The sequence below is a fragment of the Oncorhynchus kisutch genome, linkage group LG28 (assembly GCF_002021735.2).
Source record: "Oncorhynchus kisutch isolate 150728-3 linkage group LG28, Okis_V2, whole genome shotgun sequence".
NCBI classification, from domain to species: Eukaryota; Metazoa; Chordata; class Actinopteri; order Salmoniformes; family Salmonidae; genus Oncorhynchus; species Oncorhynchus kisutch.
Window position 1 is genome coordinate 26971885 of NC_034201.2, and position 15135 is coordinate 26987019.

Genomic DNA, 15135 nt, shown 5'->3' on the forward strand with positions numbered 1-15135 from the left:
GACTACTATCCAGCCAAACGCAATGTCCGTTATTGTGTTACCTAGCAACAAAACCTAAACAAACCTGTGTAATTTTCTCTACATTTTGTGTGGTTAATTCAGAAATGTATTAGAAATGTTGTAGCTAACTAGCTAAGTGCCCTTGGTTAGTTAACTTGAGCGGGAAAAGTCGTTTTGCCATTTTCACCCTAACCAGGTAAGTTTCTGCCCTAACCTGTAACGTTAACTGCCTGCATTTTCTTTACTAGCATTATCAGGGAATGAGATAGCCAAGTATGTGTGTTGTTAGCAGAGACCTAACGTCACAGTCAATGGCAGAGACCGACATTAGGCTAATTAGGTAGCTAGCTATCTAGGGTGCTCTACCATATCTGATGTTTGTTTGAAAACTAGCTAACGTTATCTACAGAAAGATGTTGATATACTGAGAACAAATATTGTTCCTGAAACAAGTTAGCTAGTATTTGAAGCATGATGTTAGCAAGCTAACGTTAGCTAACTAGCTAGGGTAGTAGTCCAATGCGGGGTTTTGAAAACACTGACTTTTTATTTTCAGGTTGTCAGGCTTCCTATAATGGCTGGAACAACCTTTTGCGATGTGTCTGAGCTTTACAACATTCTTAATCAGTACACTCGCCTGTCCAGACTACCACAGTTAAACTACCTCTGTTTGATTGGTAAGAGGCCAGTGGGGGCTGACTGTCATATTGGTTCAACACGATTTAAACAAATCCATTGTGTTGATAAACATAACTTATTTCAACGATTCAGTCTAACAATACAATCAAAGTTGCCTTTTATAAAAAGTGGACAAATGGTTGTGCTGTTTCCTCAGATGCTCGTGCTAAAGGACAGTACAATGCCAGCCATATCATCACTGCCAGAAATACAAAATAGGTATGAGTGTCAAATCAGTCATTAACACAGTACAAAATAGCTCATCCCACCTTAGGTTCAAAATACTCTGCTTCAATTAAGTTGCAATGTTCAATGGGGGCGGCAGGTTGCCTTGTGGTTAGAGTGTTGGGCCAGTAAACGAAAGATAGAGTCCCTGAGCTGACCATGTAAAAATCTGTCGTTCTGCCCCTGATCAAGGCAGTTAACCCACTGTTCCCCAGTAGGCCATCATTGTAAATAAGAATTTGTTCTTAACTGACTTACTTGCCTAGTTAAATAAAGGTTCAATTTAATAAAATAAAAAATAGTTGAGATGGAATCTAAAGGCAAATTCATTATGCTTGTGGAGGTGGAGAGTATGAGGAATATTGTGGTTTATGACATGATGAATGAAAAATAATACTTTTTGTATGTGTTTGACTAGTTTCAATTAAGCTTTGTGTGAGGCTAAATTAAATTAATCTCAACCGTTCTTAATTGAATATAAACGGCTTGTCAATTGTATTTTTCCTTTATTTAACTAGGCAAGTCAGTTAAGAACAAATTCTTATTTTCAATGACGGCCTAGGAACAGTGGGTTAACTGCCTTGTACAGGGAAGAACCACAGATTTTTACCTCATCAACTCTGGGATTTGATCTTGCAACCTTTCAGTTACTAGTCCAGCGATCTAACTACTAGGCTACCGGCCGCCCCAATGATTGACAATGATATTAAATCCATGATATCCCATCAGAGAGATATGTAAGAATGGTGTGTGTGTTAGGCTATGGAAGGCCATGACAAAATCAAACTGCTATCCTATCCAGATTCTGAAAGGAGGCTATCTGAAAGGGTTCTCATCCTTGAATCCTTTCTTTAAAACACAGAAAATCCTTTACACAATAAAGGTAACACCTCCATTGCTCCAAACATTTGCTTCATATTGTGAGAATCTGTTGAGAAATTGCTAAACATACTCAGGTGATAAGTCTTTCAAAGTTGTGATTTGCATAGATTGTTCTGCTGTCTGTTTCGTTCATGTGAATGTAGGAATTTGAGAGCTTGAGGCCTTATAAAGTAGAGCTCTTGCCAGGTCAACTCTACCTAGGCGATTACAAGCAGGCTATCAGTCCCCACGTCCTAAAAGACCTAAAACTGAGTGCACTTGTTAATGTCTCACACACTAGTCATGTGTGTGAGGACTCGTATTTACATGCCAAAGGAGCATGTCCTAAATAGTTGTTTCAATAAAATGTTTTTCTTTTGAAATTAGGTTGGAAAAAGGAAACCACACCATCCGTCACATTAATGTGGCAGATTCCGTGGAGGCTGATGTACTCCAGTTTTGAGAGGATATGTGTTTTTATTGGTAGGCTGCATGTATTTTCTTCCACTTTTTATACTGAACAAAAATATAAACGCAACATGCAACAATTTCAAAGATTTTTACTGAGTTACAGTTCATATAAGGAAATCATTCAATTGAAATAAATTCATTAGACCTGATCTATGGATTTCACATTACTGGGCAGAGGCGCAGCCATGAGTGAGCCTGGGTGGGCTTAGGCCCACCCACTTGGGAGCCAGGCCCACCCACTGGAGAGTCAGGCCCAGCCAATTAGAATGAGTTTTTCTTAAGTGCTTTATTACATACAGAAATACTCCTCAGTTTCATCAGCTGTCCCGGTGGCTGGTCCCAGATGATCCTGCAGGTGAAGAAGCCGGATGTGGAGCTCCAGGGCTGGCGTGGTTACACATGGTCGGTATGAGAAGGACGTACTGCCAAATTCTCTAAAACAACGTTGGAGGCGGTTTATGGTAGATAAATTAACATTAAATTATCTGGCAACAGCTCTGGTGGACATTCCTGCAGTCAGCATGCCAATTGCATGCTCCCTCAAAACTTGAGACATCTGTGGCACATTTTAGAGTGGCCTTTTATTGTCCCCAGCGCAAGGTGCACCTGTGTAATGGCCATGCTGTTTAATCAGCTTCTTATTATGCCACGCCTGTCAGGTGGATGGATTATCTTGGCAAAGGAGGAATGCTCCAACTGTCAGGTGGATGGATTATCTTGGCAAAGGAGGAATGCTCACCAGTAGTGATGTAAACAAATTTGTGCACAACATTTGAGAGAAATACGCTTTTTGTGTGTTTGGAAAATTTCCAAGATCTTTTATTTCAGCTCATGAAACATGAGACCTTATTGTGTTGCAAATGTTCCCCATTTAGGATCTCGTCTCAACACTGGATCTGCAGTTCAGATTTTTTCAAGTCACAGAATAAGCCGCTGTAGTGCTGCAGCCATAGCTTTTCTTTTGCACCACTTGAAATATACATTAGGGGCAAGTTATATTTATATATTTTCCTGTCTTCTTTGGAATGTGTAATATAAATAGTGAAGTTCAGGCTGTTCCAGTTTCTGTTTTGGGAATCTGAAGAAATGTTGATTGGCTTAGTAATGATAATACTTCGTGTTTATAGTATAGGAAGGCCCTAAAAATGGTCAAAGACTCCAGCCACCCAAGTCATAAACTGTTCTCTCTGCTACCGCACGGCAATCGGTACCAGAGTGCCAAGTCTGGGACCAAAAGGCTCCTTAACAGCTTCTACCTCCAAGCCATAAGACTTTTGAACAGTTAATCAAATGGCTACCAGGACTATTTGCATCGACCCCCTTATTTTATTCTTATTTTTTTGCACTGACTCTCTTGCACAGGCTTGACATACACTCACAGGACTTTAACCACACACTCACACATACTACATTGACACTCCAACACACAGAACACACACACACAGACACGCACATGCATATTGATGACACACACACACATTCACATGCTTTCACACATGCTGCTACTCTCTGTTTATTATCTATGCATAATCACTTTACCCCAACCTACATGTACATATTACCTCAACTAACTCGTAAGCTACTGCATTTAGTAAGTGACACATTTTCTGTTATTCTTGCCACACCATTATGATATTGATGGCAATTTTCTCACTGCAGGAGGTCTGGGAACTTGTCCTGCAATGTAAAACCAATTTGAGGCCAAACTGAGGGTTTGTACAACAGCTGTCCGACTGGGAGCTGCACACACTGGGTAGACGAATGACTGATATTGCAGTGCCCTGCTATTAAGACAGTAGCTCATTTGAATTAGTCCAGACCTTAATGGCACCAGAGCCCTGTAATTCACTGGAACACTATTTACCCAATGAACATTTTAAAAAGTACATGGATATTGTCATGAAGTTCCCTTCCTCCTTTATATTGACCTTCTTGGGTGGTTGATGACATTTGTATGCAATGAGCACCAATTTCTCACAAATATTTAAAGTATGGTCATAGTACACATACACTGACACATAAGTATGTGAGAACCAGCTTGCAAGTATTGCTTGTCAGGCCATAGGCTTGCTGATCATCAGTTCATTGTAAGATATTCACTTTCCATATGTAATGCAATATTATTATTTCTGAAGACCCAGGCATTGGTGCAGCTAAAACAACTTATGCACATTGATACATTTGTCCTGCTGATATTCTGGAATCTTAGTAATACATTTGTCCTGCTGATATTCTGGAATCAGAAGTCCTGAGAATTTCATAGGAATGCTGAATGAGACCTTGTCAGGATTATGTAATCAATGTAATGATAAGGTCCAGTGGCACACCCAGTGGTGTAAAGTACTTAAGTAAAAATACTTTAAAGTACTACTAAAGTTGTTTTGGGGGATATCTTTACTTTACGTTACTATTTATATTTTTGACAACTTTTACTTTACTACATTCCTAAATGAAATAATGTATTTTTTACTCCATACATTTTCCTTGACACCCAAAAGTGCTCCTTACATTTTGAATGCTTAGCAGGACAGGAAAATTGTCCAAATCACGCCCTAATCAAGATAACATTCCTGGTCATCCCTACTGCCTCTGATCTGGCAGACTCACTAAACACAAATTATTCTTTTGAAAATTATGTTGGAGTGTGCCTCTGGCAATCCATTCATTAAAAAAACGATACAATCGTGTCGGGTGGTTTGCTTAATATAAGGAATTTGAAATTATGTATACTTTTACTTTAGATACTTAATTATATTTTAGCAATTACATTTACTTTCGTATATTTAAAACCAAATACTTTGAGTTTTACTCAAGTAGTATTTTACTGGGTGAATTTCACTTTTACTTGAGTCCTGTTATATTAATGTGTCTTACTTTAACTTAAATTTGACAATTGGGTACTTTTTCCGCCACTGAAGACACCATGAACTTGCGCAGAAAATACGGTAATAACAGTCACCCAATCAGCTGTTCTATTGTTCGAACGCGTTCATTGGCTCACGCGTGGGCGTTGAAAACTTCAAGAAATGAATCGGGACACGTCATTGGATAAACAGTTGGATGAGGTGTCCTCGAAGTGATAGGTCTTACAACTGTTGCACAGCTGACATTTCTTGTGTTCTTGCCTTTGCCCACATAGGAATAAAATGTTATTCAACCAAACTAGTTTGGCTGATTGCTTACAGGAGTGGGAGGGTCTGGAAAAGGACTTTCAACGGGTCCAGGTAAGGGGCATGTTTTAGAAAAGTATATTTCCTACAAACTTGCTGACTTCAAGTTATCGGTTCGCCAATTCGCTACAGCCAGTCGCCCATAAACGAGCTAATCCGCACAATGTTTGTTTACGACAGCTAGCTAGGTAGGTAACGTTGGCAGCAAATGCTCGCCAATCCAGAAACATGTATTTGTAGGCTAGCTAGGTGTGATTGCACATTTTACAATCCTGAACTGACTAACGTTAGCGAGTTACTTGAAATAGTAATCTAACGAAATGTCATGGGAATTATTAATGGCATTGGGTATTCATAAACAAGCTGTCCACACTCAGTTTGCCACTGCTCTGGCAAACCGTCAACCTAGCTGGCTAGCTAGCACACCCAAGAAAGAATGCAAGAATGAAGGTTCTTCAGTAGGATAATTGTATGGACCACTCCAGACCAAAAACTTGTTGAAAGCCACTACAGCAGAAATTTGTTTGAAAGCTGTTTTGATCATCTGATTTCATTTTTTAGGATACATATTTTATTTTATTAAATAAAAACGGGCACACAGGTTCTTATTACAGCAGTAGTTGGACAGGCATAACAATGTCGTAAACAGTTTTTTTGTTTAATTGTACCTTGACATATAATTATTAATTTCCCAAAATACATTCAACAATCATACCACAGTACAATACTAAATTGAATACATGTAATATATCATACTTTATACTCTGTGTGGTTCGAGGCCTGAATGCTGATTGGCGGACAGCTTTGGTATATCAGACTGTATACCACGGGTATGACAAAACATTTATTTTTACCGCTTTAATTACGTTGGTAACCAGATTATAATAGCAGTAAGGCACCTCGGGGGTTTGTGGTATATGGCCAATATACTACGGCTAAGCGCTGTGTCCAGGCACTCCGCGTTGTGTCATGCTTAAGATCAACCCTTAGCTGTGGTATATTGGCCATATACCACACTTCCTTGGGCCTTATTGCTTAAATATATCATATTCAATTCCACTATGATATCAAACACGTTCTGTATACAACCTGGTGATATTAGGCTGCTTCCAGAGTAACTGATTTCTACCTACAAAAGCTATCGCTATGAAATATATTTGGAACTAATTAAAATTTCTAATAGAACTTATTACTGTAAATGGACAAACTCTTGAGAAGTTATAACATTGGAGGACATACAGATCAGTAGCTATCACTTTTCTTCTTCTTTTTTAAAGGCCCATTGCGGTCAATGTGATTTTCCTGAAATTACAACAATGCTCTTTTAGTGTAAGAGCTGTTTGAAAAGACCGCTTAAAATGTTAGCCTGTTGTGGTGGGAGGAAGTTTTGGCCTGCCAGGTGACATCACCAGGGAGTAAATTAGTTATAGACCAAGAGTTCCAAACCTCTTTGTCCATAAGAGTTTTCTGTTTTCTCCTCCATACTCAGATGACTCCCAGACAGTCCAAGCAAAATTCTTGCTAGAGAAATTGCTCTTTGCTAAGAAGCTACTTTTGTTTTCTTTTTGACCATTTCAATTAAAAACAATCACAGTAAGGTACTTAATTGTTATCCCGAAAGTTGTTGATATTGAGATAAAAACAGCTGCATTGGAAGCCTCACAAGCAAGCAGTACAACTAGACCAACATTTAGAAATTGATTTCCATAATTTCCAAAGTGTGAGACCTAGGCCACATCCGGTTAAGTCTGTACAAATGTCAAGGTAGATTGTAACACTTAACCTAAACAAAATGAATTGGCTCAGCACAAGCAAGCTTTAATACAGCTCTTATGGTCATTCTTAGGTTACGTGCAATGACAATAAGTGTCAGTGGAATATCCCATCATATCTAGTGCAACCTCATTGCTGAGTGACTGAGATGATACAGCGTGCTGCATATGCACCACAGAGATGCAAAATTGTTCTTACCATCTCTATTTTCCTCTAGGAGACTCACCGTCTGTATAAACAGAAGCTTGAGGAGGTCTCCAAGCTTCAAGACAGCTGTTCCAATGCCATAGCACGACAGAGGAAGAAATTAAAAGAGCTCACAGTGTCGCTGGAAGAGTGAGTATCAAGCACAGTTGATGTAATAGGACACATGGAACTTCACATTTTTCAATTATCTAGTAATCACAGTGTAATAGACCTCACTGTAGTCATAATTCTCATTATTCTATTGGTCCGCTTTGTACTTATTACTAAATCATGTTGTGCTTTTCCTCTTTAGATGCAAAGAAACACCGAGTCCAGAGGAAATTAATGCAATAAATGGGATCCAGGAATCTATCAAGGACAGACCAAATGTTTTCTTTGAAATGGAGTCTTTCCTGCCAAAGAAGAATGGGTAAAACAAATATAGGCGTCTTTTGCATAGCAGTAGCTTCTCGCAGGCTACCGTCTCGGTGTTATGCTATCTACTACAACACGCCTTAAGCACATAGTGTGTAGTCCAAACTGTCAGTGTAAAACAGTTTAGCTTGATACGGGTTGGCTCACTACTAGACAACATGAGTTTGGCTCTCTATTAGAGAAGATTTGTAGACAATTATTTTCTTGATAAAATTCTCTCCCCTTTGCTGTACAGGTTATACCTCAGTCTCGTTCTTGGGAACGTGAATGTAACATTGCTCAACAAGCACTCCAAGTAAGAGCTTTTCAGTAATTTAACAAATGTATTGCAATGTAATAATGAAGTCAACATGATAATGAGAACTCATACTCAAACTGTTTGCCTCTTGGTGAACATAACAGATGCTTTTTCTCTGTTCTCTCGCCACAAGATTTGCCTACAAAGATGAATATGAGAAATTCAAATTGGTCCTCACCGTCCTACTCCTCGTCTTCTCATTCACATGTCGCTTTGTATTTAGTTACAGGTGAGTAACCTCTCATATACCATTTTATTGACAATCCATATTTATTTAGAATTTTTATTTTACCTTTATTTAACTAGGCAAGTCAGTTAAGAACAAATTCTTATTTTCAATGACGGCCTAGGAACAGTGGGTTAACTGCCTTGTTCAGGGGAAGAACGACAGATTTGTACCTTGTCAGCTCGGGGATTCGATCTTGCAACCTTTCAGTTACTAGTCCAACGCTCTAACCACTAGGCTACGATAAAATTAGCAACTCATTAAAAACATTCCACTATTGTATGTATTATTAGCTGTAATATATTGTTATTATGCAGTAATACCTATAAATTACATTTGCTCCTGTTTGTCTTTGACTCTGAACTCTGTGAACTTAACTGTGAACTTGGTGAACTAGTGTTTGTGGTTATGTCTGTCTTTGTTTGGCAGAGCCATAGATGCTCTCTTCAACTTCCTGCTGGTGTGGTACTACTGCACACTGACCATTCGGGAGAGTATCCTCATTAGCAATGGCTCCAGGTCAGTAGTCAGCACTTCATACTGCTGGTGTGTGTGTGTATTCAGCTGAAGACACTGCACCACTGTGTGTTTGGGCTACAACAGTGGTCCAATGAAACAGTACCTTGTTTGTGTCAGCCTCATTAAACGGAGGCATGTTGATGCTGCTTTGTCCCCTCAGCATATGCCATCTCTTGTGTGAAACATAAGGATACTTTGCCTGCACTATAGATTGACTTCTATACGATACTATTTTTCTTTGTCGTCTTCCGTATACCTACCTGCACAGTGTGTGATGTAAAAATCCTCACAATTCAATTTTATTAGGATTTTTATGCTGTGAGGCTTTTTACATCACACACTGCAGTCCTGAATTGATACTAACTACTGTACTTTGATGTACAATCCTGCCTGTATAATACACTTAGATTTATATCTCATATGTACTGTCCATTCTAGCTATTTATTCGCTGTGGCCTGTACATAGATCTTGGTGTGACTTGTTTGTTTGTTCCTTCAGGATCAAGGGTTGGTGGGTGTTTCATCACTATGTGTTCTGCTTCCTGTCTGGAGTGATGCTGACTTGGTAAGTACTCCCCAATGTTCTACATCTGCAATATGATATCACTCTAACTATGGCTGGGCGTGTGATCAAATTAAGCACGAGGGAGACACTGAACACTGCAGCCCCAGAGGCCTGGAGTTTTAGTAAGTTACCATGTTACCATTTTTATTACCATATTTATGAGTGCACAAGACAAGAAGAACAGATTAGGTAGCTTGTTGACCTTTAACCCAAATGCATTTTATTTATTTTTTACCTCTGATTGGCTAGAATGGAATTTGCACCATAGTACTTATCTAACTGCCCTGTCCGTCCTACAGGCCGGAAGGCATACTCTACCAGATGTTCAGGAATCAGTTTCTCACCTACTGCTTGTACCAAAGTAAGACACAACTGTAATATCTTTAAGTGCGAGATAGAATGACTATGGAGTAAATCACATACAGTTGTTTTTAATATGAAGCTATCATTATTGAAAACAAATGGCACCATTCAACTTTTGAATAGGCATTTCAATTGATTCACCTTTGAACTGGGATTGACCTGAAACCTGGGACGAAATAGAACAGTGTCAATATTAATACAATACACTTCTGTTGTGTTGTCTGTGCAAAATAGGTTTTGTCCAGTTTCTCCAGTACTACTACCAGAGTGGCTGTCTGTACAGACTTCGAGCCCTGGGAGAGAGTCACAACATGGACTTGACAGTTGGTGAGTGAGAAGTCACATATTGTTGTGTGTCATCATGACTACTCACTGATCACGTGTTTAAGAGTAACATGACCAAAATTACAAAAACGCATCCTCCTCCATCACTCCTCATTGACCTGATATCATCATCAACACATAGTGTAGTTTGCAGCTGTATCGTACATGTTTACTGATATTGTATAGTACATGGTTATTATATGTGCATTCCATATACACTATATATACAAAAGTATGTGGACACCCCTTCAAATTAGTTTGACACCCGTTGCTGACAGGTGTATAAAATCGAGCACACAGCCATGCAATCTCCATAGACTAACATTGGCAATAGAATGGCATTAATGAAGAGCTCAGTGACTTTCAACGTGGCACCGTCGTAGAATAGCACCTTTCCAACAAGTTGGTTCGTCAAATTTCTGCCCTGGTAGAGCTGCTCCGGTCAACTGTAAGTGCTGTTATTGTGATGTGGAAACGTCTAGGAGCAACAACAGGTCAGCCGTGAAGTGGTAGGCCACACAAGCTCACAGAACAGGACGCGAGTAGTGAAGCGCGTAGCGCGTAAAAACCGTCTGTTCTCGGTTACAACGCTACTTCCAAATTGCCTCTGGAAGCAACATCAGCACAAGAACTGTTCGTCTGGAGCTTCTTGAAATGGGTTTCCATGGCCAAGCAGCCGCACACAAGCCTAAGATCACCATGCACAATTCCAAGAGTCAGCTAGAGTGGTGTAAAGCTCACCGCCATTGGACACTGGATCAGTGGGAACCCAATGCATAGTGCCAACTGTAAAGTTTGGTGGAGAAGGAATAATGGTCCAGGGCTATTAGTTCCAGTGAGGGTAAATCTTAAGACTACAGCATACAATGACAATCTAGATGATTTTGGGCTTCCAACTTTGTGGCAACAGTTTGGTGAAGGCCCTTTCCTGTTTCAGCATGACAATACCCCCGTGGACAAAGCGAGGTCCATACAGAAATGGTTTGTCGAGATCAGTGCGGAAGAACTTGACTGGCCTGCACAGAGCCCTGACCTCAACCCTATCTAAGACCTTTGGAATGAATTGGAACGCTGACAGCAAGCCAGGCCTAATCGCCCATCATCATTGCCCTACCTCACTAATCCTCTTATGTATGATTGGAAGCAATGTTTCAACATCTAGTGGAAAGCCTTCCAAGAAGAGTGGAGGCTGTTATAGCAGCAAAGGGGACCACCTCCATATTAATGCCCATGATTTGGGAATGAGATGTTCAACGAGCAGGTGTCTACATACTTTGGTCATGTAGTGTATTTAGTGACATAAACAAACATTCCACCACCTCAGAGGGTTTCCAGTCGTGGATGTGGCGAGGCCTGACCTTCCTTCTGCCCTTCCTGTTCTTTGGTCATGTGAGTATCAGCAGGGGGGGGGGGGGGGGGGGGGTTATTGAAAGTACCAAAGTTATTTCTGGATATTGTTGTTTCTACAGTTGTATGTATTGTTTTTAGAGAGAGTGACACCACTATGTTCTGTGTGTTTGTAGTTCTGGCAGCTTTACAATGGCCTAACACTGTTCAGGATGGCCCAGCTCCCAGAGTGTAAAGAGTGGCAAGTCAGTGCATTTCACAGATGCTCTTTTCATTTCACAGAGAAATGAATGAAACTTATATTAATATATGGCAAGCTCCTTTAGTTTTTTGTTGTTTATTTTGTTGACTGTCAAATTTATAGTGAGCATTTGCAACAGTATTCCTAACCTGTCCTCCCTCCCCACCCTACAGGTCTTCATGTGTGGCTGCTCCTACCTTGTGTTGTTCATGGGGAACTTCTCCACCACACTTGGAGTAGTCTACCATAAGTACATCCACAACCAAGACAAGTCCAAGAGCCTATAAGACTTGAAAAGAAAGATTTATTCAAAAGAATATGTGCAAAAGGTGTTTTATACTAATATGCTTTTTATGTCTATTTTATGCGTTTGTCTTGTAAACGTTTACTTTTTCTGTTGTACCATTTTATCTAATGTGTTTAGTTTTGAGTAGAAATGTTGAACCACATTGTTCTTTGTTTTTCTGAGAAATGCAGCTTGTCACTTTCATCATCGTATGATTTAATTGTGTGTGAGATTACCTGAATAGGTTGGAGATATTATAGTGGAAGAGAATTACATGCCTTGCACTGACTGTCACTAAACTGTCTACATGTTCAGCTGTGTCAAAAGAGAGCTCACTGCATTAATAAGCCACTGACCGAGTCTGTGCTTTGTTCATTAAATGTCTCATCAGGAGACTATGCCATGTGTATTACCACTGATATGTTAGGGATATGTTGACAATTTTACTTTCTTCTTCTTGGCTGATACTATTTTGAAGACGGATAGTCTTCTTCTCGATGGTTTGATAGGATGGTTGATACCAAAGTGAATTCTATTTAATTCAATTATCGGACCTTTCAGGAACATGGTGTTATCACATTTCACTATAGCCCAAAGGCCAGCAGATGGCGATATCGAGTCGTTTCATCTACCATCCAAAGGGAATGTGTGCAGCCGGCTATACATTCGTATCCCCTGTGGACTGGTTCGTACATCAAATATTCTTCATTCAGGCTGTGAAGGAGTCTGTTTTTCAACTTTAAATCGATTTAATGGCGAGAAGGCGGAAAAAACTGAAAATATGCATACTTTCTTTATGAAGCCGTTTTCCACCACCATGCTAGAGTGGCTAATGCTAGTCCCGGATGTTGCGTAACGCGTTCAGCCAATCAGGTTGTATCAGTAAATTTTTTCATATTTGATCTGATAGTTTCAAAATTACATGTAATTATATTTGTTGCCATGAACTCATTTACAGAACATTATTCATAGTTTTAATAAGAAAGATTAAACATTTATGCAGTGAAGTTATGAAGTAAAAATTAGATTAAGAGTAAAATACATGTATTTTTCACCCCAGATGCAACATGCAATTAATGTAATGATAGTTTTGTTTAGAGGTTTATTAAATTATATGTTCATAAATTTGTGCAATCTGAAAAATGTAATTAATAGTCAAATAATATCAATAAAACAAATTGGATCTTATAAGGGAATTTTATCTGATAATATATAACAAAATGGAAGGCAGCACACTTCAAAACATTTATTTTCTAAAGCCCTTTTGACATCAACAAGTGTTTTACAGATGTTCAGCCTGAAACACATAATGAATAGTGTGCATGTTTTAGGAATTCAATGTATGTGGGTGTAATGGTAAGGGGCATGGCAGTCGGACATCATTCTAGGGCACGCCAGGTAGTCAGCAGCACAGGATAGGTAGCAGGACCAGGTGGATTGGACACAGGCACAGCCAGGGTCTTTGCAACGTCCCTACCCCATTAAAGTTTAAATAAAAAATGATTAAGGTAAGGGTAGAGAAGTCCCAAGGATCCCAGATAGCACTGACCGTGAAAAAACTACTGCAACCTTATTGGCTGAATGCATTACATAACATCCAGGACTAGCATTAGCCACATGGTGATGGAAAATAGTGTTTCATCCCTTACAAAAAAGATTGCCGTTTTGAAACTGCAGTAACTGCAGTTGACAATGGTATTTTAGACGCAGTTATTGCAGAATAACTGCATTGTACTGCAGTTATACTGCAAAATTACTACAGTAAAAAAACTGTTATTTTGGACACAGTGTTTGCAGCATAATGCAGTTATTGTCACGCTCTGACCATAGAGAGCCCTTGGATCTCTTTGGTGTTTAGGTCAGAGCGTGACTAGGGGGGTGTTCTAGTCATTCTATTTCTATGTTGGTGGGTTGTATGGTTCCCAATTAGAGGCAGCTGGTAATCGTTACCTCTAATTGGGGATCATATTTAGGAAGCCCTTTCTCCCACCTGATTTGTGGGATATTGTGTTTGTTGCACCACTGATGTCACGGTTTTGTTGTTGAGTTATTTTTTAAAAAGTTTTCACCATAATATAGATGTGGAACTCTACACACGCTGCGCATTGGTCCGTCCATTACAACAACCGTGACAGAATATCCCACCACGAAAGGACCAAGCAGCTTCCAACGGATGGAAAAGTGAGTTGGACCTGGGAAGAGATAATGGGAGGTTGCTAGACCCTTCCTTGGCGGGAGTCGCAGAGTAATTGGGAAGGACAGCGATGACGCCGGGGGCCTCGGCCACAGAAACCACAAGATTTCCGGGGGGGGGGGCACATGGAGTGGCCGGCTGAGCAGCGGAGAGTGCCAGACCCCGAATGGGAGTCGCTGGAGGAGTGCAATGAGGGATACCGGAGAGAAGAGTTAGTGAGGAGTCTGCTGCAGCGCAGGCGTGCTGAAGAGCGTGTCATCTGTGCCAGCTCCTCGTACTCACCCTGAAGAGCCAGAGACCGTCAGGGAGGTGATGGAGAAGTTGGGAGAGCGAGAGGAGAGAGCTGTTGTGCAGGTGGGTTCTGCTCAACATTTGACATAAAGAGCCTGTCAGCAGTCTGGTGACGTCTGTGCCGGCTCCACGCATCTGGCCTCCAGTGCGCCTCCCCAGTCCGGTACGTCCTGTGCCAGCTCCCCGCACCCTCCCTGAAGTGCGTGTCACCAGTCCGGTGCCACCTGTGCCGGCTCCACGCACCAGGCCTCCAGTGTGCCTCCCCAGTCCCGCTCCTAGGCCGGAGCCGCCTTCTGCGCCGGTGCCCAGTCCAGGCACGGCGTCCAACCCAGCTCCATGGCCGGAGCTCTCCTCTGCGCCTGTGCCCAGTCCAGGCACAGCGTCCAGTCCAGCTTCATGGCAGGAGCCTTCCTCTGCGCCGGTGCCCATTCCAGGCACGGCATCCAACCCAGCTCCATGGCCGGAGCTCTCCTCTGCGCCGGTGCCCACGCTGCGCCTTGGTCCGTCCATTACAAAAACCGTGACAGCACTCTGAGTGCAATCTTTTTTTGTAAAGGAGAAAAAAAGTATGCATATTTCCCCCATTTTTTTCCGCGTTCTTGCCAGCCTGAATGGAGAATGTTTTATGTATGAACTGGTCCAAGGGGGATAGGAGTGTATAGCTGGCTGCACACATTCCCTT

The 15135-nt window shown here is 40.9% G+C and overlaps 1 protein-coding gene across 3 annotated transcripts in view; it reads left to right on the forward strand.

Moving 5' to 3' along the window:
• Window positions 1–52: 52 nt before the first annotated feature.
• tmem120aa (transmembrane protein 120Aa) overlaps window positions 53–15135 on the forward strand; it is a 24549-nt gene continuing 9466 nt past the window's right edge. The window contains exons 1-17 of one of the 3 annotated variants that reach the window (XM_031807434.1): window positions 56–196; window positions 557–677; window positions 836–897; window positions 2152–2247; window positions 2548–2637; window positions 5375–5459; window positions 7396–7514; window positions 7678–7794; window positions 8035–8094; window positions 8231–8326; window positions 8753–8842; window positions 9342–9407; window positions 9707–9768; window positions 10005–10097; window positions 11419–11483; window positions 11618–11686; window positions 11856–12328. In XM_031807434.1, coding sequence (XP_031663294.1) covers window positions 2234–2247; window positions 2548–2637; window positions 5375–5459; window positions 7396–7514; window positions 7678–7794; window positions 8035–8094; window positions 8231–8326; window positions 8753–8842; window positions 9342–9407; window positions 9707–9768; window positions 10005–10097; window positions 11419–11483; window positions 11618–11686; window positions 11856–11969 — 1140 coding nt within the window. In that variant the 5' untranslated portion in view covers window positions 56–196; window positions 557–677; window positions 836–897; window positions 2152–2233 and the 3' untranslated portion in view covers window positions 11970–12328. Of the gene's footprint in view, window positions 197–556; window positions 678–835; window positions 898–2151; window positions 2248–2547; window positions 2638–5374; window positions 5460–7395; window positions 7515–7677; window positions 7795–8034; window positions 8095–8230; window positions 8327–8752; window positions 8843–9341; window positions 9408–9706; window positions 9769–10004; window positions 10098–11418; window positions 11484–11617; window positions 11687–11855; window positions 12329–15135 lie in introns of those variants that run through there. The other 2 variants (XM_031807435.1, XM_020464075.2) reach the window with 2 other exon arrangements.